The sequence below is a fragment of the Bombyx mandarina genome, chromosome 22 (assembly GCF_030267445.1).
Source record: "Bombyx mandarina strain Sakado chromosome 22, ASM3026744v2".
NCBI lineage: Eukaryota > Metazoa > Arthropoda > Insecta > Lepidoptera > Bombycidae > Bombyx > Bombyx mandarina.
Window position 1 is genome coordinate 8,987,853 of NC_143228.1, and position 26,206 is coordinate 9,014,058.

The 26,206-nt window shown below is 38.6% G+C and overlaps 2 protein-coding genes across 2 annotated transcripts; one reads left to right on the forward strand and one right to left on the reverse strand.

The window, feature by feature from the left end:
- Nucleotides 1–3,182: 3,182 nt before the first annotated feature.
- On the reverse strand, nucleotides 3,183–6,126 carry CPR36 (cuticular protein RR-1 motif 36). The gene is made up of 3 exons (XM_028176746.2): nucleotides 5,400–6,126; nucleotides 4,741–4,843; nucleotides 3,183–3,674 (listed from the first exon to the last, which is right to left on the reverse strand). The coding sequence occupies exons 1-3, from the start codon at nucleotides 6,038–6,040 to the stop codon at nucleotides 3,507–3,509; spliced, it is 912 nt and encodes a 303-aa protein (XP_028032547.2). The 5' UTR covers nucleotides 6,041–6,126; the 3' UTR covers nucleotides 3,183–3,506.
- A 2,049-nt stretch (nucleotides 6,127–8,175) lies between these two features.
- LOC114244771 (uncharacterized) lies at nucleotides 8,176–10,768 on the forward strand. Its single transcript, XM_028176669.2, has 3 exons — nucleotides 8,176–8,650; nucleotides 8,791–8,982; nucleotides 9,314–10,768. Exons 1-3 carry the CDS (start codon nucleotides 8,496–8,498, stop codon nucleotides 10,503–10,505), a joined length of 1,539 nt encoding a protein of 512 aa, XP_028032470.2. The 5' UTR covers nucleotides 8,176–8,495; the 3' UTR covers nucleotides 10,506–10,768.
- Nucleotides 10,769–26,206: the final 15,438 nt, after the last annotated feature.

Here is a 26,206-nt window from a genome sequence, read left to right on the forward strand (position 1 = left end):
CGGGCATGGGTTGCCCTGAGGTCCACTCCGTGACCTCTGCAAGAAAACATATTGACCACACGATAAATTCAATCAGATAAGTGACGGGTACGTTAAAACTCGAAAGAACAAGCGAGATTCGATTCCAAAAATATTTATTACATTGGATGCGTTCGAATTTATAGTGAATTTATACTTTGGAGTAACACAATAAATGTGATGTAAAAAATGCCCTAATGCATTTGTTTTATTATTTTAGGGGCTAATATATTTTATTCCTGTAACAATATATTTAATACGGAACATTTGGTTAAAATGCTGTTTTTCTAAAATTTCCAGAAACTCGATCGTAGCTTAAAAGTAGCAAGAAGCACTAAATTGCCCGTCCTTGAAATTTGGCACAAAGCTTATGTGGGTATTTGTACTAGATTTGTTTGTCCTACTAGAGGTAATAGTTGTATAAACTGCCCGTTTTAACATAGAATCTACAGCGTGCTCTTTTAAATTTTTTAAAAATTTACTTTGCAAATCCTTCGTTTTCCGGAAGTTTTTCCGGTTCTTTCGGGGGAGCTGGACGCGTCAACCGATATTTAAGTCATTTATAATCACGGTATTTGGTATTTGAAACATCACCGGCTATAAAATAAAATTGAGATTATAATCTAAAAAATTTTTTTGTCAATCCTGATTTTATGTAATTCTAAATCTCTCTCTTTATCTGCATCGCAATGGTACCGCTGTGTCATACTTATTGCGAACACTAAGTCGATTTTATATATTTTTGTCGGACATTTTACGGGAAACCCTGTTATTCAATTAAGTAGTAAATTAATTTAGAATATTTATATTTGCGTAGTCCCGAATCGTAAATTTAAATAATATATAACGTGAGTAATATATAACGTATAGTCGTGAAAATATCAAATATTACTAGACTTTTAATTCTATGATAAAACAACTGCATTGAGAGATATTATTTGCTGTATCCCAAAAGTAATATTTTTGAGTGATTCAAATTCTTTTTGAAGTCAAATGCAAATTGTTCGTTAATTAGGTACTTTTTATGCGCAGGCATTATCGTAATACAAAATCGACAAGTATAGTATCTGTCAAGTTAAAAGTGAAAGCTCAAGTAGAGAAAGTTACAGATTATAATTTTGATAGTCGTAAATCAAATGTCAAAAGCATCTGTATTACAAAAAAAGGAAAGCAGTCTATGACGATACTAATTCTGTTAGGCTCTTAAAAGTATATTTACTATTAAATTATTTACTGATACTAGAAATTAGTAGTAGTGCGATGAAGCCATGGCGGCCTGCTCTTATCTACTGACCAATGGTTTTGTTTCATTTGTAGGCAGCGACTTGACTCGGCTCCTGCCCTTGCTGAAGTCCATGGGCTATGGTAACCTCTCATCATCATTTGGGCCCTATGCTCGTCTGCCTAAAAGTACAATAAAAAAATCATTGCTTATAAATAAATTTACGAAATTCACTTCTCGAACAGTTAATGGTACATACATAATGATCATGTAACATTATCTGACTCGTTATATAATATTGAGTGTTAATAGATCATTTTCGGAACCGAAATGAGATAATGCTACTACCTCAGGTTTTATTGGGATTGTAAATTGTGCTCATCAGTCTTTTGGATTTTGTAAACTAATAAAAAATTTCGGGCACGTTTTTTTTCTGTCGTTCTGTCGTGTTTCGGGTCTTGTTTCTCTAACGCTACCCATTTTTTGGCAATTATTACAATACTATCTGTAAATGAAACGTGTGAAAACTATTCGGATAGTTATATAGTTAGATAGATATTCAGATAGTGTCAGCACTGTATGAGACGAGTTTGTACATTGTTTTTTTTTTTAAATTGAACGGAAATATTACTGTAATCATCATAACCTGAATGCCACCTTACCAAGTTGTGGGACTCCACTGAGACATCACCATATCAGTCGTTATGATGAATTTTGGGGGCCGTCGTGGTTGGTCGTGGTGGCAAGTTTTTACTTTTTACAAGAGACATTTTTCAATGAATTCATTTTTGTCTTTTTGGTATTTTACCTTTGGACAAACTGTTTTCGTTCAATTAGTATTCATTAAAAATAATCTTATCATCGGTTAGGGTGATGGTACCTATCCGAGAGGGCTTACAAGATGCCCTACTACTAGTACGCAAATTATAATTATTATGGGCTTCGTTTTTATCACACAGTGTTATTCCTTTACCATGGAAGTCATTTGCTAACATTTATTGACTACGTAGAATATACATATTATAGCATAGAGTACGTATATTTCAACAGATTTTTTTTTATCTGTCTACAGAATTAGTAAACTGGCACAATCGCATCGAAATATCTTATCCTTTAAGCCACGACGAATTTTATATAGAAAATTATGATCATCCATTGTTGTAGTGTTATGAAATTATACATGCTTACTCAATAAAATTTGAAGACAGTGATTTAAAGCTTCGCAGTGGTTATATTCCTGTCATAGAAATAAAAAGAAAACAGGAAAAAAAAGGATTTATCATTTTTTTTAAAAACACCTGTACCTTTTTGTTTGCGGAAGAAGTTCTCTATTGTGGAATCTAAGTGTGGTCAACCTTCGACACTAGATAAAATTTGAATAGCTCGCTGACATTTGATTTAAAGTAATTAGAAAAGCTAATAATGCAAAAAATTATGTGCTTGACAATAAAAATTTCAAGTACTAAACAAACCACTAAACCACTGACTGGTACATGCGATGTATTTAGCCCGCAAAAGGAATAATTCTTAATTCTCACACGTGGTAGGACCTCTTGTGAGTCCGCACGGGTATGTACCACCACCCTGCCTATTTCTGCCGTGAAGCAGTAATGCGTTTCGGTTTGAAGGGTGGGGTAGCCGTTATAACTATACTGAGACCTTAGAACTTATGTCTCAAGATGGGTGGCGCATTTACATTGTAGATGTCTATGGGCTCCAGTGACCACTTAACATCAGGTGGGCTGTGAGCTCGTACAACCAGCTAAGCAATAAATAAATAAAAAATGTGAAATTTTAAAACTGACGATGCCAAAGTTGTCGTTCTCTCTTTAAATACTTATATCATCTTACTCCAAAGCCAATCGATGCGATATTTGATGCCAATGCAACAATAGAATTTTAGAAGATTCAAAATGGGAGAATAAAAAAACATTACACAATGTAAACCAATTCAAATAATGTATTCATTTTGTTTTATCTTCTTTAAGTAATTTTGACCTCTAAACTAGTTTTCCTCGGTAACTTCATTCGGGTCAGGACAAATGTCATTCAGGTAAATAAGTATATTTTAAAGCTCAGAATTTTGTCCAATGACTTTATTGTGACGGTGATTAATTTTTAAATAATTTTAAAGTGATTGTACGAATATACATCGAGATTAAACATTTCAGAGAATTTAATTGTTGCAACCAATTCTTTTAATATATTTTTTTATGTATTAAGATACATCAGTGCACTTACACAATGTCTTAACCTAGTTTAGACTTCAATAATAAATTTCAGTGGCCGATTCTATTGGTTTTGTAGCTAAGTACTGCAAAGCACGGGCGATCGCCGGGGGTATGGGAGGTGGAGTTGGCAAGTGGGCGCCCACAGGTCTGTAACCGTTCTCATCAGCTGTGTACGATAAACTAAAATCGTTGCCATCCCTGTCCTGGAATAAATAGTTATAATATGTGTTAGGCATTTTTAAATAGATATGCGGAGGTCTTCACTGTCTAGGTACGCTGTGTGACTGTTGGAGCTCATAAAACAGACGTTAACAGAGTCCATAGCCCTTACAACGTGAATGCTACCATCTAATTGGAGCCGTAAGGTTGAAGTTGCCATAGTCCCAGAAATAGGCAGTATGGTGGTAATTATGCCTAAGAAATCGCCATTCTCGATTTCTAAACGACACATCTAGTCACTATTAAGTTATTTACAATAAACACCAGAAGACAATCTGTTGGCTTATCTGTTTATCTATGTCAATAAGAAGTCTTCACACTGGCGCAATAGCATCTGTAACTGTAAAGCAAACAAACCCACGGTTGTTGCCAAAATATTTTCTGAAAACCACCTATCCTAATCAATTTGCAAATATATTAAAATCCAAAACAGAACATTAAATCAATAAGATATGTAAATATTACATTACTCCAAATCGCTGAGCCTAATGGAATCGAAAGAATGTGTAAACGCTTAAGCTTCGAAAGCTAATAGAACCTTTGATATTAAAAGTATATTCTGCTTGTAATTCAATGCCGTATTTTTTTGCTGGAATTCATTTGTTGCGATATGAAATGAATAACTCAGAAATCTGGTTGCAATGTTTTTGCACTGTTATTTACTGTAGGCTGTGTTTTGCGCGGAATACGATTTGGGAATAATGTATATAACCGATGTGGTCCAATTTGTACGGATGGCTTTTTAAATATATCCCAAGCACTTGATATTATGTATATGCAGGCGGCAAGATTCGCGATGTCTAGTACCTATGGACTACGAAAACAGCTTCAGGCGAACTGAGCAGAGCCCCATAATTAAATACAAGGAAATTGCAAAAAAATTCGAAAGAGAGGAATCCAACGAAACTTTGTCATTCAACTTGAATTCAAATAATTATTTTTACCAGCTGGTAGATTTTTCAAATTAATACTTTCTTTGTTAATTATTTGTAGTTTTTATTTGGATATTTTAGAACCATGTTATCCTTATCATTCCCCCAACAGACTCACTTTATAAGAGAAACTTCCAGAAACAGCTTCTCCTGCAGTATCATCATCAAACCTTCTTAGTTCGCCTTGCTCAAAAGCTTTAGTACCATCTCCACCTTCGTAGCTAGAATAAAAAAAACAATCGATTTACAGACTTCATTCTTCTTCTTCATTCTACATAGCATTTGATACAGCTATTTCAACACAAATCATTAATTTAATATTTTTTTGCGAGCGTACCAATTGCTCTATCTTATCAATTTTTGCCTGAAAGCAGCTTTTTGTTCCGATTTGAAGGATGATATAGTTATTACGGAATACAATTGACACAACTTTCAGTAGACAGCGGTTTTCGTGATGCTTATGTACATGATCGACAGTGACCCCTTACTATCAGGTGGGTCATATGATCTTCAAAAGTGAACAAAGGCAAATCAAATAATTAAAAAAAAAACGTTACTGCGCAATGTTATGATGTTTATGGGTTCCGGTAATTACTTAACACCAAATGCATCGCGAGTTGTCGTGAACACATCTGCTCACCTAGAGCCACAAAAACTTGATTATCTATTTTTGATTAAGATGTACCGACCAATAATATGATCTGTGTTTCAGTAGACGGCGTTAAATCATTATTTTTAAATCTACGAAAACAGAAGTGAATATTGAAGAAGCAATACCTGTAGTGGAAATTACCCTTATGAGAGTAAATGTAGTTTTCTGATTCTATTATAGGGACAACTGGATCACGTTCACGTGTTCTTTTGTTAATATTTCTTTGATTTTCCTGGACAGGTAACAAAGAAATTCTTTCATTTTGTGATGGAGTTGTCGTAAAAGGTTTAACAGTGGAACTACTTGGTATCGACTTCAAGGGCCCTATGGTTTCTTGTTGTTGACGGCGTCTACCTTTTGAAGGTTTCCTAGTTACAATCTTGTTTTTTCCAACAATTGTATCATCAACTTGGACTTTAAACGCATTTGCAACTGTTACTGATTGAACTGTACCATCAAATAAAGAGCGCCCTTTTGGTTTCAGCTCTGTTTTGGAATTCAAGCTTTCTGTACTGGTGTCTTCTGTAGTGATTTCAGAATCATCAATTATTTCTTCGTAATATTCGGTTGTTGTGATGACGTCATCGCTTGATTTTTCTTCAAGCTTTTTTTGTTCATAAACTACATCGACTGGTAGTGGGTTATAGTCCACATTTGGAGGATGATTAAAATTGTAAGCAGCAATCGTTCTAAAGCCCTCATCCTGACTACTGTTATCACTACTTGCCAAACTAGTCACGACAAGCAAACAAAATAATATTATCATTTTATTAATGATTCAATCTATTCTTGTGATATTACAACACACTACTGACGCGTTTGAAATCGTAATGAGGATGAATCAACATTGAATCAAAGACAAACTCAAATCTTGTATTTATAATTTTATGTAATAAGTATATAAAATGAATCTACTTGTCCGACGAGATTTGATTAGGTTTATTTGTTTAGGTTTATTTTCTGCTAAGAATGCACATACATAAACACACACAACACGCAAGTTTTACGTCTGCAGCTTTTCCTGCGTGGGTTATAGTTTAAGTCGCGTGGTCGGGAGATCCGTATTTAGCAGTGGGACGAGTTGTATTCCATATTACTTTCCAGGGCTTAAAATTATGTTCAAACTGAGTTTCAGCAAAATTGGTTCAGTAGTTTGGGCTAAAACGTAACGGACAGACAGAAATACACACTTTCGTATTAATAATGTTAATGTATTTATATGTAGTACCTAACAGAAAATCAAAGCGTGTTTATAAAATATTATAATGACGTTAACTTTATTTATGTATATTAGATCAAATTTTAATGATATCCTGCTCCAAATTAATTCCTACTTACGTATCAAAGCTACCTGAAAATAGGCCTAGTGGTCTGATAAATTAGCTTTGCGTCAACAGATTGATAAATTATTAAAATAATTCTCAAAATCGCTGGTTAGTATTCTATCACTCTGCTTTAGATTTTTTACGAATGGGTAAACAAACTCACAGGACAGCTGATGTTAAGTGGCTACCTTGAGGCATAAGATCGAAGACTCAGTTGCATTGTTTAGCGGCCCTATTAACGTCAAACTCTTCAAAATCCATAACTGCTTCGCAGTAGAAATGGGCAGGATAGTGGTGCCTATTCGTGTGGGCTTAACTAAAATACGTGTGCCAGTAATAACTATTAACTTTGTTTACTCTTTTGTAACTTTTGCCTATTATTATTATATCGGATTCTACTATTTCATTAAATCACATGTACTGATTTTTAAATAAAATCATCAAATAAATAAACTTCGAAAACCCCTGCGTATTTTATATTTTTAAATAGTTTTTAAACCAAGACAATTTTAGTGTACTTTATTAAAAAAATATATTAACATATTTTTTTACTTTTGTAACAATTATTATGTCATGTTGAAATATTTAAAGGAGCCTAGTTTCGTGATACTAAATTTTTTATGACAATATCTTCGGAGGTTTGAAAAGTCTAAAAAGTTTTAGTTTTTAGGAATTCAACGGTTTTGTTAAAATATATTATACAACAATCAATTCTTTATAAGGAAAAAAATTAAGGAAATTGTTGTATCGAGTTTTTTTTCTAAGATAAATAAGTTCACTGTCACATCCGATTAGAATTGATCAACGCAGCCTATGGGGAAGTGTAATTTGCCAGCCACTTTGAAAAATGAATTCAATATGTCAATTAAATAGGAAACTATGAAATCAATCAATTAATTTTAATTACCCCTATGAGTTGTATTGAATTTTCATTTTTAAACATTTTACTTTAATGTTTGTTCAGTCATACTGAAATAAAATTATTAATTTATTAAGAAGAAATGTATTGTTCTTGTGTTTGTTTTTGTTTACTCTCGGACATAGCGATAATGGAAATTATTATTATTAGTATTGAATCTACACTAATATATAAATCTACAGTGGTGTTTCCGTTATAACTACTGAACCATGCATCCGATTGACTTGAAACTTCGTATACATGTAGAAAATACATGTACTTAATGGATAGGCTAATATTTATATGAGTGTTGGACTCCCTAATAATAATAATGACAATAAGTAATAATGTTAATTCTAAATTCCCAGCGAAGCGGGCGAGTACGGCTAGTGTGATATATTCATAAAGTAAACTGTCATAAAGACATATAAACTATGGACTCCAAAGTCTTAAAGAGCATTTATTAATTAAAAACCATCAAAATTATATGAAGGTTTAGATTTAAACACATATTTCACCATAGTTTTTAACTAATAAAGACAACACTGCTCCTAAATCGATAACGATACTTCACCAGAACTAAATTATCAGATACTAATTGTGTTACAAAGAAATTCATTAGAAGATTTTTTGTTGAATAATAATCATCTCTTATAGGTCAATAATGTATTGATTTGTTTAACTTTTATCACTTGTAATATAATGCGCTGCTGAAAACGTAAGTTTCAGTGAACCAACTGACCTTGTTTAGAGTGCTCACGGTTTAATCGCGTCAAATCGTCGTTGATCATGTCTCATTGTTGACACCTCATCCGATTGTGCAATTTTCCGAAGAACACATCAGTCAAGCGCTAAGGTTGAAATATTTAGCGTCCGCTAAGTCTCGCTCCACCGGAAGGCGGGGGGAGGGTAGTGTAAATAGATAAGCCTTACATATATGTGATCGAGAAGTCTGGAGTATCATTATTCCGTAAATTTCTGGAGTGAAAACAGCAAAGATGTTTTCTAAAATAACATTCTTGTTTTTGGTAGTGATGCACGTTCTTGCCGCGCCCCGTCATAGGGATGTTCCTTTAGAGAGACAGCAGCCTACGGTGATACCGATCGTGTCTCAGTCAGAAGAGTACGATCCTAGTGGAGCTTATAGATTTAGGTAACTGTAAAAAAATTATTAACTACTGCAATCAAACTTGAAAATTTTTGATATTGAAGAACCTAAAGATTTTGGAAATGTATTTTAGAAATTTCTAGTGTTCAAAATATTATTTAAAACTTAATTACTTTAAATTTTAGTTACGAGACAGGCAACGGTATCAAACGGGAAGAAGCAGCATTTGACAAAGTATTGCCGAAGAGTGCAGTGCGAGTTGCCAGTAATAGTGACGAAAGTGGCGAGAGCAGTGAGAGTGACGAAAGTGATGAAATTCATGTTCAAAAGGGATCCTACTCCTACACAGCACCTGATGGCACGCTAATTACTGTCAAGTATGTATAAACAGGTTTCATTTTAGTATAATTAATTTTAATATATACATTACATGAACAAAATAAATGAATCCTTCTCAAATATTTCCTAGTAATAGATTTTATTTTATTTATAAATTAAGAATAAAATAAAACTGTTAAGAATGCCTACCAAATATTATAAATATTTTTTGAAGCGTGATAAATAATGAGTGGTGGTGGTAAAGTATGCTCAAAAACAACGGCTCGATGTGTCGCTTAAAGCGATGAATAAAATATAACTAAATGCCAATAGTATTCGTAAAATTTATGAAAATATGCTAAATACTAAAATCTTAATTGCATTTATCAGGTATATAGCTGATGAAAATGGTTTTCGCCCGACAATAATTCAAAGCTCAAAGAATTCCGGAGAGACACAATTTACATCAAGTGTAAGTGAGAAGACTGGAAGAGTATTAAAGCCTACGGATAATGAAGAAGTTGGCTCAGCACCTCCAGCAGCCATATCCCAACCATCCGCATTAGCTCCCATACCAGTCATTGATTCAAGAATTGCAAGTCCTTCCGCTTCCAAATCAGAACCAATTGAAGCTGAGCCATCCAAGCTTCAAACCTCATCTGAGGAATCTATAGAGACTGTGCCATCTGCTCCCGCTTCACAATCACCTGTTACCGAGAAAATATTAGAGCAAAGCGCTGTTTCTCCGGCTACTTCAGAATCAAAAGAAACAGTACCAGAATTGTCTTCAAGTTCTACTGAAACTTTACCATCTTCAAGTTCCATTCCAACCGCAGAAGAAACTGGCACTCAAACTTCAGAGCAATCTGTTTCTGAGCCGATATCAACAGTGACGTCTTCTGAGCCGACTTCAATTCCTAAGCTGGAGTCTTCTACTATAGCTGAGACTACGACCGCCTCTATAAGTTCCTCCCAAACTCAGGAAATTACAACAGCCCAACTTACTACTACCTCTTCGGAAGCTACGTCTGAATCTGTAAATTCTTCCACTGATTTATCATCAACAAGTACTCCTTCAGAAAGTTCGTCTTCAGAACTACCTTCAACTGTAGCAGTAGTTACTGAAAATACTTCAACTGTGACGTCAGTGCCAACTTCTAATATTCCAAGTGAAACAACGATTACAAATACCCCAGTAACAACAGATTCAGGATCCAGTGAAACGCCTACTACAATCACCGAGGCTTTAACTGATTTAAGTTCAACCACCTCAGTGCCCATCTCCACTGAAGCCGTCTCGACAACTGTTGTACAAGATATACCGTCCTCAACACTAGCAGTCACTACCACGGAAATTGTCTCAGAAAGCACGTCCGAAACGAGTACCACTCAAGTTACAGTGAGTGATTTAATTAATGAATCGGCTACAACTGTTACTGGTCAAGAAACTTCAGAAACAGCTTCAACGATTGTTCCAACCAAAGATACAACAGCGCTAACATCGATTAGCTTACCTGATGATGCTGTGGTAACTAGTCAAGAGGTTACATCAACAGAAACAATTTCTACTACCACAACGTAAACTCAATATTTGCAATTAATTTTAAAACTGGAAATAGTGGTAAAATTTTGTATAAACGGAATAACGCTATACCTCGGAAAATGAACTGTACGAAGAAATCGTACTTATATCGTTTATTTTGGGCCTAAAAATAATTTAATTTGCATTTTACAAATTATGTAGGAAGCATTAAAATTAATATAAAAAAAATGTGATACGTTGCTAGATGTAAGAATCGGTATGTGTAATTATAATATTGATATTATTTTATAAATAAACATTATTTTCTCTATCTCTTTTTTTTCTATAGAATTTGGATATGTATATATGAATATAGAATTTTTTGAATTTAAATGAATATCTCATAAGGTTCATTCAAATTCCCAACTTATAGACAAGAATGACAAATGTTATGACGTTTTCACGAAGGTCTTTCTTTTTATAGAGAATACGTAAATTAATACTAAAGTGATAAAACGCGTATTTATGCTAAATCGTCGGTTTCCAGTAAATTTAGTTATAGGAATCATTCTAGATTGTTTCCATGAAATTATATAATCTTACCAATGAATGAAATAAGTAATTTTGTCCATGACCCAATAGGTTTAATATTGTCAGTCGTCATAGTCTAAAGGATACGCCGCCCGTTGTATGGCATAGTGTTTTGAAGTTCCCTTAGCGAATACGTCCTTCACTTGTTAACAATGACGTATTCCAGAATGGATTAATAACGTCATGCAATAAAAATAAGGTTCGCAAAATTTGGAACATTTGCGTAGTCAATGTTGATAGGGTATGTTGTAAGCTCCGATGGGTAGTCTTACAAGTTTTGCGCATTCGATTAATTGAGTTCACGGTTCACTTGGTGTTAACGGGCTTTCGAAGCATAGAAATGGTAACGTGATCGACACTATATAACTTGAGGTATGAGGTCGAAATTTCGGTTGTATTGTACCTATAACAGTTCTGCCTATATGCAACTCTTCAAACTGAAACTCGACTGCTTCTTGATAGAAAGAGGCAAAGCGTTAGACAAAACCCATGCAAAATATAGTATCCTAATAGTATTTATTATAGTGTTTTTTTCTTTTATTGCATATATGGGTGGACGAGCTCACAACCCACCTGATTTTAAGTGGTTACCGGAGTTCATAGACATCTCTACAACGTACTTGTACCACCCACGGTGCCACCTATGCTTGGCAACCCACCTTCAGATATGAGCTCTAAGGTCTCAGTATAGTTACAACGGCTGCCCGGCCCTTCAAACCGAAATGCATTACTGCTTCACGGACGAAATAGGCAGGGTGGTGGTAACTACCCGTGCTGACTCACAAGCCGTCCTACCACCAGTAATTACGCAAATTATAATTTTTGCGGGTTTGATTTTTTTGCACGATGTTATTCCTTCACCGTGGAAGTCAGTCGTGAACATTTATGAAATACGTAATTCATTAGCTAAATTGGTACCTGCCTGCGGGAGTCGAACACCGTCGCATTGCACGAATGCACCAGACGTCTTATCTTTTAGCCCACGACGACCTACTAATATATTGGAAGTGGTCCCCATACCACGTACATTCCGTTTCGTGAAAGGCTATTATGATATGATTTAAATAATTGTGATTGTACTCAGGGGAATATAAAACAATATAGTACGCCCGGAAGATCTGGATATATTGAGAGCTGCATGTAGTTGATCAGGGTATGTGATTATTCGACAAACTGGGCCAAGCAAAGCAAAACTAGACTAATCTTCATAATTGATCTGTTACAATTAAGCCTCTGAGCACATTTAAAAGTCGATTTTCATCATGCGTTAAAGGATGTTCACATTAATTAAAATAGTCGGTCATTTTTTTTTTTTTCAAATCACGATCTTCCAACCTCAAATTAGAATCCCCTGTGTTATGGATACCAGAGATTTACATACGTACTTATGTATTTACGTTGAAATATATATGTACATATATGCAAACAAACAAACATGTTCACGTATATCACACGAAACTTTGCCCGAAGTTTTTAATCGAACCCGCGACCGTCGCTGCAACAACCAGGACCGCTAATTACAAGACCAACGAGTACTTCAAAATTTCTGTGATTTATTTACATTAACACATTTATGTGCTGTGGTGACGTACAACTTAGACCCGTTGGTTCGTCAATATTTTATTTTCACTAAAATAGACTTAGGACGTTTTCAACTTTAGTTTTATGGATGACACAATTTTTTGTAAATTTGCTTAGCGCTAATGAATTTGGAATAAATTTGAATACAAATTTATTAACATTGTCTTTTAAAAACAAATAATGAGACGTATTTGATTGCCGCGTTGTTTTAGGGTTTAGTGACCGTGGCTATTAATTAACGTTGTTGAAGTTCGATTCCCGGGCAGAGTCAACGTGCGCTCAAGATAAATTTCTACCTAAAGCTGATACTGCATTCTGATTTGAGGGTTGATAACTGCAAGTAACTATACTTGAGACCTTAGAACTTATATCTCAAGGTGGGTGGCGCATTTACGTTGTAGATGTCTATGGGCTCCAGTAACCACTTAAGACCAGGTGGGCTATGAGGTCGTCCTCCCATCCAAGCAATAAAAAAAAAACCGTTATACAATATAAATAAAACTACGATCTCATGTTTGCAGGTAAATTACCACTTAAAACTCAGATGGGCCTTCAGATCGGCAACCTGCAGAAAAAATATATTATCGGAGTATTGATAGTTCGATCTATACTTATTTACTTATCTATATTATATCTACTGATTTTAGGTTACGTGACACATGAGCTTAAACAATCTTAGTCAGTTTTATTACGAAACAACCACTACGTAATTATTGCCGTTGTCTTTTCTATGAACTTATAAAGTTATCATTGCTCATACCCTGAATTTGTCCTCGCATTGTACCTAGTTAATAAGACCGTCAATCCTATTCAATAACAACATGATCATGAAATTTAAAAGCCTGAAGGTTCCATGTTAGTATGTCGAAATAATGATAACAATAACGTGACAATAGAAAGAAAGCATCCCATTCACCGAGCCAGCCACCTTGCATGCCACGACGTCGCCGAATGCAAATTAAAATATCAGGTCGCATCAAATGTCAAGATCATCGGGTTAATTCACAAACGCTTTCTTAATTGCGATCGCATTAAACTTCAATATTTTTTTCAGGAAATATGTTTTATGTTGAGACTGGTTTCTTTTTTGTTCTATTAGTTGTTTAATTGTTAAATTGCTTGTATTTTATGGTTCTGGTTACGCGGCAGAGTTGAGCCTCTTGATGTTAAATGGTGAAGGCCGACATCCACCAAACAGGTGACCGATCTTACTTGATCCTTCAAACTGGAATACATTATACGTATGTATCGCGGCAGAAATAGATGCGATGATAGCACCTAGCTTCGAGAGCTCAAACAATCCCCTTCACTATCAGTACTATAAAATTAATTAAGCATTATAAGATCTCACAGTCAAAACATATGTTTAAAATCGAAATATAATCGATATCGAATTATAATACAATTAGTCCATGTGCCAAAAATATAATATGAACAAGCCCCCCTACTGGTGGTAGGGCTTACGGAACGGGTAGGTACCAAAACTCTGCATATTACTGCCGTGAATCAGTAATGCTAGTCAGTTTGAAGGGTGGGGCAGTCGTTTTGTTGTCAAAACTGAGATTGTAGAAGTCATGTCTCAAAGCGGGTGTTGACATTTACGTTGTTGATGTCCATGGGCTTCGGTGACCACTAAAGATCACGTGGGCCGTGAATTCGTCCACCTACTTAAGTAATAAAGAAAAGGAAATCCATATTATGATACTATGAGTTTTCCTATAATTTTTGATGGTTACTGGAGCATGCAGATGTTATGACATGAATATTACTACTCTCGCTGAGATATAAGATTATAATGTAAAATCGTAATGTATTTGAATAAAAGCTATTGTATTGAAATAGTTAAAGTGGTGATATCATCAGTGAGCGTACTAACCTACCACTAAAAAAATATTATTACTCAACCAAGATTTACCGCATTTAAATTGATAAACATTTTGATGTAAACATTGAAAAAAATGATGCCGCTACTCGATTTATTTGTATTATGTACGATTTTATTACTTCAGTGTGATTTAAACTAACAATAATTATATTTCAAAATGTATAAGTTTTTGCAATCGTTTCAGTTTTAAAATGTAGAATTCAATTTCAAACGCGTTTGATAATCGCGCTGTATTTGGAGTATGTAGCAGCGCGCGCCATGCGGTACAGCGTGAGGAGTGTTCATTCTTCCTCTCACTTTTGTTGTGAAACCATGAAACTAGTTAGAACAAGGTATTACAATAGATTTATAACTTTTAATAAGCGTACTGTTTACTTAAAATTCTGAAGCCAACTGAAAGAGAGATAACTAGGTAGGAAAATTTGGTAGGTGATAGGTAATAAGTAGCAGATTGGGAAATTGTTGCTGTAGCACTAAACATTAGATGTGTGGCTAACACAAAGCCCACAATATCTTCATTTTTCTCCACCTCTTCTCGTTCGTGTCATATGGCGATTTAGGTTATTTACTGGAGAATGTACAAGGGCGGGATGATAAGTAACTAGCCTAATAATAAAACACTTAACTTTCGGTGATAATATTAATTTTATTTTTCGACCTAGTCTCCGTGAACCTCTACGCACTTATTCCATCTTCGTTCTAAAGCAGTAATGCTTTTCATAAAATAATTTCTTTCGAGGCCTGTAAAACACTCCTCTACAGCGGCTATGACTTCATCATTTGTGGCAAATTTCTGTCGCTAGATCTTCTGGCGCTAGATCAGGCGAACAAAGTGGGTGGGGCAGTTTTTTTTTTTTTCCCTACCTATGCTGATAGCCTTGAGAGGCTATTTCAGCTTCGCCCTAACGTTTGTAGGTGAGCTCACGGGGCTCAACCGGAGAGTTGATAACACGAACCCTAGCAAGAGTCGTACTTCGCAGAATCTACCACCTGATCGGAAACGCGACCCACTGAGAAGATCCGGCGAGAAACTCAGTGGGCTGTGTCTGTGGGTTAATTCGCTCGTCGAGCCCTTCGTCGCAAGCGACGGGTTCGACGAGGACGGTGACCGGTGCTTGTGGTGCCTAAAAGCACCGTTTATGGATCAGGAGGATCCGTAATGACGTGATTTGGGCGACATCGACGGTTTACCATTCGGTCTACTGGGTCGGGTATGTAGTTTCCAGCGGCTACGATGAGAGGGTTCTCATGTCGTGCCGCCTTCTCAAAATAGCGCAGCGATGCCGACTGCAGATACTTACTAACTGAATCGAGCTCCAGGTCATCGTGAAGATCCACGTTCCTCAGGAACCATGGTGCTCCGACGGCTATCCTGCAGAATCGGGATTGAGTGGGGCAGCAAATCTTACTTCAATTCGTTGATTTTTGCCATAGCTTTAACACATGTGTGACCCTAGGGTGGAAGATGTTTATTATTATTTTTTTTTTTTTTCGCCAAACCTGTTCGTTTTTACTGAATACATTGATGTAGATTATCTAGAAGATTAGCGTAGTATTTTCCGTTAATTGTTTGACCTTTAGGAAGGTAATCTATCATCAAGATCCCATCTGCATCCCAAAAGACGGAAGCCATGACTTATCCAGCCGACTTTACAGCCATGGCCTTTTTTGGAGCCGACAATCCGGATTGCGTCCACTGTATTGATTGAATTTTTGATTCTGGCGTGTTTCATCTGTTGTTACAAATCGACGTAAAAATCGGCTTTATTACTCTGAAACGGTCCAAACATTCTTTTGAGTTTTGCACCCGAATCCTTTTTTGATCGTGCGTAAGCAATCGCGACACTCAACGAGCCGATAACTTTTTCATATTTAATTCCTCACTTAGGATATCATGTACCCGTTCTTTTGAGATACATGTAGTGTCAGCTATTTCAGATAGCTTCAATCGTCGATCTGTTAAAACCATATCATGTACTTTCACGACAATTTCCGGTGTCGTGACGCTTTTTGGACGTCCGAGGTGGGCTTCATCTTGGACACATGTACGACCGCCTTTAAACTAATCCACCCAGTTTTTTACTATGGCATAAGAAGGAGCACGTTCATCCAAAACATTCTTTAACTCGTCATAATCAAAATCAAATTGAACTTTAACTTTTTAAATAGCAGAGGCTAGTTACTTATCATCCCACCCTCGTATAGCACGTTTACAGGGTACAAGAATAATGTAAAAGCCACCTAAGCTGGTGGGCAATGCTCCAGTCAGTTACCTATTTCTGCTGAAAAGCAGTCCCCTAAGCTAAAAAAAATGGAATGGAAATAATTTTGTATTTTAGATGGGATATTCCAATTTTGAAATATTAAATTAACATGATATTAATAAACATCCCTTTACGAATAAAAACAGTAACACAAAATTACTTTTAATTACATCAACAAAGATAATATCCGGCCTCGAGCGATAAAGTAATCCACAAGAATTATTTAAAAATATTTTATTCTTATTTGCTTTAATGTTTAAATGTCATAAAATTGATGTAACTATAACTCTCAATTAATGAATCTTTTGACTGGTAAGAGTCTCTCTCATTATAATTTTTGAACAAAGTTAAAAATAGCAATCCTTAATGTCGTTTTTGTCGCCGCGCACAGTAAGGATTATTTAAAAAAAAAAAACATTTCTCATTCTGTGTGCTTAGGTAGTGCGTGCGAGTTTTTTAACGTTGTCGATGGCGTAAAAGTTAACTTAAATTTGTATTGTATTGGAACGTTTGCCTACGTTTACCGCTTGGGCGCTGTTCCAACTGCATAAAAATTAGAGTTAACTTTTACGCCATCGACAACGTTAAAAAACTCGCACTAAGCAAACTAGCTAGAAACATTGAACTAAATCAGCATAGGTAATGTTAGTACTGCGCTGGAGTAACGAAGTCATTATGCCAAAACCTTGACCCGCTTTCACAAAATTGTCCTTAACAGGGAAATAATCGGTGTATCTGAATATAAACTGCTTTGCCTTTTCATTTTCTGGACAATTGGGATTAAGCAACTAATATTCATTCCATTGGTTGGTGAGTAAATCCCTCTTACCTCTCCCCGGCTTATGCTCCGAGAATCTATCGTGAACAATATACCCTACCGGTGGTAGTGCTTCTTCTAAGCCCGCATGGGTAAATACCACACGTCACCTACTCTGCCACGAAGAGTAATGAGTTGTGATTGGAAGAGTGGGGCAGCTGTAAACTTTAGAAGTGAGATTTAGAACTCTAGTCTTAAAGTGAGTTTACACATTACTCTATATTTAAGTTGATCATATTTTTTTGGGCTTCTGTAACCAATTGAACCCCTCCTGTAACCAAATGAAACCCGCAAAATTATAATTTGCGTAATTACTGGTGGTAGGACCTCTTGTGAGTCCGTGCGGGTGGGTACCACCGCCCTGCCTATTTCTGCCGTGAAGCAGTAATGCGTTTCGGTTTGAAGGGTGGGGCAGCCGTTGTAACTATACGTGAGACTTAAGAACTTATATCTCAAGGTGGGTGGCGCATTTACGTTGTAGATGTCTATGGGCTCCAGTAACCACTTAACACCAGGTGGGCTGTGAGCTCGTCCACCCATCTAAGCAATAAATAAAAAATAAAAAATTAACAACATGTGGCACGTGACCTCATTCATCAATCTAAGCAATAAAAAACAGTCGTACACAACTTCATGAAAAAGTATGCTTACATGACCGACATTTACAATGTGCTGAGTACAGGTAAGTTAGTAGGTTAGGATGACAGCCTTCACATTATGTCAAGTTAAATTTGTGTTACGCCAATAAAATATCTGCCATGTGTAAGTTGCAAGCCGATTGATCCGTAAATTCGTCTAGACTAACGAGAGCGAAAGTTCAGACATTTAATAGATCTCTGACAATGGCGCTAAAGTCGAATGTCGAATACACACCATGTGGTCGACCGGCATTCGGCACGCGCTGGTGTCACTAACCTCAAAAGATCTGGCCGGTTACGTAACGGACTCATCTCGACATGCAACTTGTTTACGAAAAATATCACTGACTACGGTTCTTTAACGCGTCACAACTTCACATGTTAGGTCAAGTATTGCAATTTAATTACTGGCTTCCATTTAATGGAGATTTTTTGGGAACAATGGCTTTTTCATCACTCATCGTTTCATTTATATTTGATAGTGTCTTGCTGTTTTTAGTTTTATATTCATCAGGAAAAAAGTTTTTAATGAAAGAAAAAAAAACTGTTTAATTCGTATTATTCGTTAGATAATATTTTATTTGGAAGATTTTATTTCTGATATTATATCTGTATCGGCTGAATTGAAATCTACCATAAATAAATAAATGTACATGATGATTTTATGTAAAAATGAATCCTTGTAAGCTTTTGGTAAAGGTTTCTGGTTAGTACATATCAATTATTATTTTCTGATGATTTTTGCTATCAGTCTAAAAGAATACCACTTTCAACACTAGCATGTTCAATGTTGTTAAATTTAAATGATGTAAAACATGATCAAGACAATTTGTCACAACATCTTACATTTTTATCATACAGAATCAGATATAAATAAATAAAATAAATAAATGTATAATAGGGATCGCAGCGCATAAAATAAAACTTCCACTGTTCCAAAATCGTCTGTTATAATAAGAAATTAAAATTAATTAACACTTTTATTATGTACGCCTTGCGCATTTTTAACCGTCTTTTTTTTTTTTTTATTATTGCCTTTGTAGGCAGACGAGCGTACGGCCCACCTGATGGTAAGTGGTTACCGTCGCCCATGGACTTCAGCAATGCCAGGAGCAGAGCCAAGCCGCTGCCTACTGCTTAATACTCTCCACAAGCCTCGTTTGAAGAAGGACATGTCATAGCGTTCGGGAAACACCGTGGAGGGGAGCTCATTCCATAGCCGGATGGTACGTGGCAAAAAAGACCTCTGGAAACGCACTGTGGATGACCGCAGTGGCTCCAGGTAGTATGGATGAACTCTACTCCGGTGGCGGGCGGTGCGATGGTAAAAACGAGACGTTGGTATCATCTCGAACAATTCCTCAGAGCACTCCCCATGGAACATGCGGTACAAAATACAGAGGGACCCGAAGTCCCTTCGCAGACCCAGAGGCTCCAAGCGATCCGTGAGAATGGGATTATCGACAATCCGAACGGCTCTCTTCTGTATGGAGTCAAATGGAAGAAGCTGGTATTTGGGAGCCCCGGCCCAGAGATGGGAGCAGTACTCCACGCGAGGCCGGACTTGTGCTTTATAGAGCAAAAGTCTTTGTCCAGGCGTGAAGTACCGCTTCGCTCTGTTGAGGACTCCCAGCATTTTGGACGCCAACTTGGCTTTGCCTTCCAAATGACTCCGAAATTGGACATCGCTCGAAATGTCGACCCCAAGTATCCCGATACTCCCGGAAGCTTGCAGGGATACTCCTTGGAATTGCGGCGCCATGACAAAGGGGTCCTTCTTCGCAGTGAACGCGCAAACTTGTGTCTTTGTCGGGTTGAATTGAACCAAGTTCAATTCACCCCATTCGGAGACTCGCCCCAGAGAGTTCTCCACTTCAGACACAAGTTTTGATCGTCTCTCTTGCACCACGCTCCGAGAGAGACTCTGATGGCCGATATATCGCGCATCCCCCGTGCTGTCATCCGCATAGCAATGCATGCCATCAATAGACAGCATGTCATTGATATACAGGATGAAAAGCGTGGGGGAGAGCACCGAACCTTGTGGAACGCCAGCGTTAATGGTCATGGTATCAGAGCAGTCACCGTCTACAACGACAGTGATGCTCCGCCCATCCAAAAAGCTAGCGATCCACTTGCAGAGACCCTCGGGGATTCCGTAAGATGGTAACTTCGATAGAAGTGCCCTATGCCAGACCCTGTCGAAGGCCTTCGCGATATCAAGGCTCACAGCAAGAGCCTCGCCCTTGCTCTCCAAGGCTTCAGCCCACCTGTGAGTAAGGTATACAAGAAGATCGCCAGCTGAGCGACCGTGACGGAAACCGTACTGTCGGTCACTGATCAGCTGGCGATCCTCCAGATACTTCAGGAGTTGTATATTTATTATTCGCTCCATCACCTTGGAAAGCAAGGAAGTTATCGCGATAGGCCTATAACTCGATGGGTCCGACCGGTCACCCTTCTTGGGGATAGGGTGGACGTGGGCGGTCTTCCATGAAGACGGAACCCTGTTAGTGCAATAAGAGAGGCGATACAAACGCGTTAGCGCAGGCGTCAGCTCAGGGGCGCACGTTTTCAGAACCACTGCAGGGATGCCGTCTGGCCCACTCGACTTATGGACGTCCAGGAGTCGGAGCTCCCGCCTGACTGCACACTGCGTGAAGCAGATCTCAGGCAGGGAGCTATCACACCGGGGGATGTTCGGTGGTGTGGCACCCCCGTCGTCCACGGTCGAGTTCGAGGCAAAGAGTTTGACCAGAAGGTCAGCCTTCTCTTTCGCACTATGGGCCAAACTGTCATCGGACTTGCGCAGTGGTGGGAGACTAGACCTGCAAAAGTTTCCTTCTGCAGCTTTGGCGAGCGACCAAAAAGCACGGCTCCCAGAGGGATAGCTATTTAGTCGCTCGCCAACTCTAGCAATGTGCTCCGACTTCGCCTTGGCAATAACCTTCTTGTAGGACCTGGAAGCAGCGTTATATTTCCGCCTTTCCTCTGAGATGTTAGGATCCCGACGTCTCCTGGCATTATCCCATGCCACGTATGCGGACCGCTTGAGGTGTGCAGCATCCCTGCTGGCATTGTTATACCAGGGTCTACTGCGACCCCCAACGGGCACCTCACAGGAGGGAATAAACAATTCCATCCCCTGGAGCACCACGTCTTTAAGACGGTCCGCACAGACATCAGGATCAGCAGAGGAAAAGCAGAACCGCCCCCATGGGTAGGATGCGTAAAATTCACGCAATCCATCCCAATCTGCTGACATATACTTCCAAACTCTTCGATACCCGGTCGTCGTTCGACGACCCGGACGAGAGAGTGGTACAACAGCACGGATAAGGCAGTGATCAGACGATCCAAGTGGAGCGTCGACCACCACACTGTATCCGGCCGGATCTGTGGTCAGCAGAAGGTCCAACAGAGAAGGTTCGTGCCCCTCGATATCTGGGACACGGGTGGGCTGTGTCACCAGCTGGGAGAAGCCGTAGGCCAAGGCGAAATCGTAGGCAGTCCGACCCGGGAGGTCAGTGGTTCTGGACCCCAACCACTCTTGGTGGTGAGCGTTGAAGTCTCCAAGGACCACCACCTCCGCAGATGGGTACTGCTCAAGCACGCGGTTAGTCCCCTCTTGCACATGCTCAATCAGAGCTGAACCTGCATCACTGCTGTGGGACCTGTACAGGCAGGCGTAGATTCGGGTACAACCCCCGTGATCCACGCGCAGCCACAAGAGGGACAGGTCCCGTTGTTCGAGGCCTCGTAGACGGCGACAAGAGACATCAGCCCGAACGAATACACACACCCCGGCTTTACGCAGGAAGTTGTGCTCCAATACGTAGCCGGGGTATTCAAGATACGAGGTGTCATCCGGAGTTGATATCTGCGTCTCCGTCAGAAACAGTAGGGCAGGCTGCGCCGTCTCAAGATGGTGGTGTACGGCGTCAAGGTTGCTATGTAGGCCCCTGACATTGCTGAAATCCACATTAAATGTGGAGTAGGGGATCGCCGATATAACCCTTTTTCTGTTTATGATTTTCATTTTTGTTGTTTTTTGGAGAGTGGGATAGGGTGAGGTAGGATGTTCGAAGTGAAATCATGACAACACCTGAATAAAGCGCGGAACATAGCGTGTGGTCGATCACGGGTTGCGTGAGAGACCGACGCAGGGCATGGAAGGGCCCCCAGTCCACCCTGCGTGCGATCGCCGGGATCCACTCCGGTCTCCGACTCCGGCACGACGACCGCACGACAGGATTTTACACCGGTTGGCGGGACAGCTTCCCGGGGCGGAGTTTAGTAGTGACACCCGGGTTCAGGTCCCCTACTGACCGGCGGGCGGCGGCGAACACCGTTTCACTGGGTCTCCCTATACCCCCGTCAAACAATCACGTCCCGCAAGCTCGCACACACGTTTGCTCCGCATGTTCCAGGTATCATCAAGATTCACCTCCAACAAGGAAGAGGAAAGGGAAGGAATAAATAAAACTGGCTCTCCAACCCACACGCCGGAACACAGCTAGGCTATTTGGCGGCGGACTCTAGTTGGAGGGTGGTCGCCAGCCAGTCGGACTAGGTCCTACCACCGGTTACGTTTTCGGCTCCCGTTTTGCACCACCCAGGGGTTACTTGTAGGGAATCGCGGGTTAAACCTACGGAAGCGGGAAGCAATCAAACCCCTATCGCCATCTTCCTTTTCTCTGTCATTCTCTTCTCTCTTTCTTTTCGTTTTCTCTCACTCACATCTTAACGCTCCGTTCCACATTCTTTTCATACGTTCCGTTCTTACCGATCCTACATAAATATATTTGTATATAGTTTAATGCCATTCGTAGCTTCTAAATATTCTTCATTCCTAATTCTAAATAAAGCAACTGGTATTTCTACTTCATCTATACGACAGAACTTCAAAATCAATTGTCGGTCAATTTATATTTTATCCATAAAGCGCAATTTAGTGCAAGCAGGTTCAAGTACCCTCCAGTTCACACAAATACCTATTAGGAGCATTATACAACCGTTGATAACAGATACTAACATGTTACTACACTGACAAGCGAAATCAACGTCTAAATGTTATGTAACAACAACCTACTGTAAAATATTATAAAATACTACGGTTCAATTTTAGTTGCAACATGTCTCGTGCGTCAGACAGACAATGGAATTGATTTTCATCAATACCATTTTTACTATACATAATGAGTGTGACGTTCACGAAGGAATATCATGGGCTTTTTGTATTTAAAGATACAATTCTTCGGTAATTGAATGGCTGAAAGTATATATTTCCAACTATAATGAAACCGAATTACTTTACCCATACGTTGGACCACTAATGTGTCGATTTGGGTATAAAATGGTATGCAGTTAAGTTCGCTGTCAAGATAATTAGTGGAGGAAAAAGGTAGTCGCAGGTAGAAGAAGACGAATAGAACTTACTTAAGTGGTTACTGCGGTTAAATGACATCAGTAATCGCAGGTCTTAGATGCGAATCCGTCCTCTCTTAAATACTTAAATCTCATTTGAAGAGGAAAGTCCCTGCATTGTGATAACACCGAATACGCAAGTTTATTCACGAGCCAGACGATGCCTGGAAAACTAAACTCTAGAAAGGCGCTTCCGATGATTCCAAAAATAAAGTTAGCCTCTAATCCGTAGATTGGCAGTGCGGTGATAAAAAATAAATGAAAATAAATAATTAGTAACAGTATGTAAATATTATAGTCTCAAGTAATTTTCTTCAGAAAATTGTAAAAAAAATATTCTTACTGATTAAAGTACAAATACCATGTCTCATTTTTGTTCTTTTTTGCTATTTTTTGTAATAAATAACTCAGTTTGTCTTTTAATCTCGAAATGATAATTAAAGTGGTCAATATTACCATTTCGTACAAATTATAAAAGCCGCTAATACAATAAATACACCAGTAAAATTATATTATTTAAATCTAGGAACCACACAATTCTTCATAGGAAGTATTACGTCCCAACATTACTGGAATTGCCAGCTTGTTTCTCAACCGCGCTTTCGACTACTCATCAGATTTTACTTTACCGTCACGAAAGAAAGTTACTCAAGGCTAAGCACTGAATCATATTCAAAAGAATATTTTCATATGGGTGTGGTTTCAGAGGAATTTTGCTAAAGATTTGATCATAGCTTAAAACTCGCTCTTAATTATGTTTGTTCAAGTATTTAATATTGTGATAACCTAATGTAATGTCAATATTAAGAACTAAAATAGTTGGTCCCAATACTTAAGGATAAATCTCTTGATTGTACTTACATTTAACAAAATGTCAGCGTTTTTGTAGTTCCATAGTTCAGGGCCCAGATCGCAATAAAATAAAAAAGTTAAGCATTGTAGCTGTAGCTTTATTTTGTAAAATGACTGCTGTAGATTAAATAACGTATAGGAAAGTCCACTTTTATCACACGAATGATCTTGGCCAACTTAGTTATATTTTTGCCTTCAGAATTGTTTTTTTTATGAATCAGTAATTTTGGTGTAATTAATGTGACAAGTTCCCCGTGGACGCCGAGCCTGGCTATCTGACGCCAACCGATATTGAGCAATGAAGGCCTTAGCCTCCAGAATGCTATATCTAAGGAGATAGTGCATTAAGCTTGAATGGCCTGATCTTGATAGTGAACTGTAGCCTTGGCTCCAATTTCTCCATTCTCACGGTCAGGGATTGGTCTGGCTCATTTCCATACATCATATTGCACATCACCTGGTCAGGCCCTAAGTATTGAAAAGCCGTCCTCAACAGCTTCGCGATTAGGTCTTTGAAGTGAGCGTGGACTGTTCAGCAATTGTCTCTAGTGAGGTACATAAATTATACTCCGACACCAATGCAGACGCCTCCAACCATGATTTGAGCATCGACGGACCGCGCACTCCAATGCCTGTGGGACAACACAAAGATCTGAGATTAATTAAGCGCCAGTTTGAGTCCTAATAGTAAAATCAGACCAACGACAAGTGCCTTTCGATCAGTGGGAAAGATAGGTAAACTCACGAAATTTATCCTCCCAGGCTATAACTAGCGTTATATGCGTAAAAGATTACGCAAAGGCCCGAGAGAAGGGCACTCCTCAATACTCGACTGGGTATACCTATACCTAATATTTCACAACAGAAGGCTAAAGATCCGATCCCTATCCGACACTGCCGGGGAATTCCGGGAACCTCATCGCATCCAGTGCTGACGATTGACCATAGTAGCCGTTTAGTTTACAAAGGTAGGAGGAATATTCATTCCCTGCGCCCTCTCTATAAAGTCCATCAAAAAAAGTCTTTGCTGAGAGGGCCCGCGTGTCTTCATGGTCGAGTGGCCCTCTCGGGAGACAAACTGCTCCCCCGCCAGATCGAGTCCGATTCCGACGATACCGGCCGCCAGAATGCGTTCTAGTAATTTGCCAATCTCAACCATCAACTCGGTATGGGTTTAAAAAAGCATATTGATTTTTTTATTGATTTCGTAATGTTTTGCGATTAATACAGAAAACAAAACATATTTTTTTATAATATCATATCAGTCTCGTTGAACATAATGCTCTAAAAAAGTGTCATTTAGATTTTTTTCAACATAGATCAAAGGCAGCTTCCATGGCGTAATTTCGAAGTGCTATTTACACAATAGACAATGAACAGATAATAAATAGGGTAGACAATATTTTTCCCCACACAACGTGGTCTCGCCTTGTCGCGGCGGTGGGGCTTAAGTGTGCACCCCAATACCGTGGAGCAGCATTGTCTGCAGAGGGGTGCCGCGAACTAAGAAGACTGCACACGGTGTTCCCTTTTCCCACCTTTGCTGGACAAAGGGTGCGTGAAGCGGGAGAAGGCTCCCTTCTGGAGACCTTTTGGAGGCTAGGCCATGTCCCCGGCAGCTCTTTGACTGCTAAAGGGGAAGGCCCTCCAGAGGAGGGTACCGGTACGCCGGCGTGGCCACGTCGTGGTCAGACGTGTGGGTCTGT

Coding starts and splice junctions, on each gene's coding strand:
- CPR36 (XM_028176746.2), bottom strand. CDS start 6,040: ATGATAATATTATTTTGTTTGCTTGTCGTGACTAGTTTGGCAAGTAGT. Junction 4,844..5,399: donor AAGGGTAATTTCCACTACAG/GTATTGCTTCTT, acceptor TTTTTATTCTAG/CTACGAAGGTGGAGATGGTA. Junction 3,675..4,740: donor CTGGAAGTTTCTCTTATAAA/GTGAGTCTGTTG, acceptor TATTTATTCCAG/GACAGGGATGGCAACGATTT.
- LOC114244771 (XM_028176669.2), top strand. CDS start 8,496: ATGTTTTCTAAAATAACATTCTTGTTTTTGGTAGTGATGCACGTTCTT. Junction 8,651..8,790: donor AGTGGAGCTTATAGATTTAG/GTAACTGTAAAA, acceptor TTTAAATTTTAG/TTACGAGACAGGCAACGGTA. Junction 8,983..9,313: donor GGCACGCTAATTACTGTCAA/GTATGTATAAAC, acceptor TGCATTTATCAG/GTATATAGCTGATGAAAATG.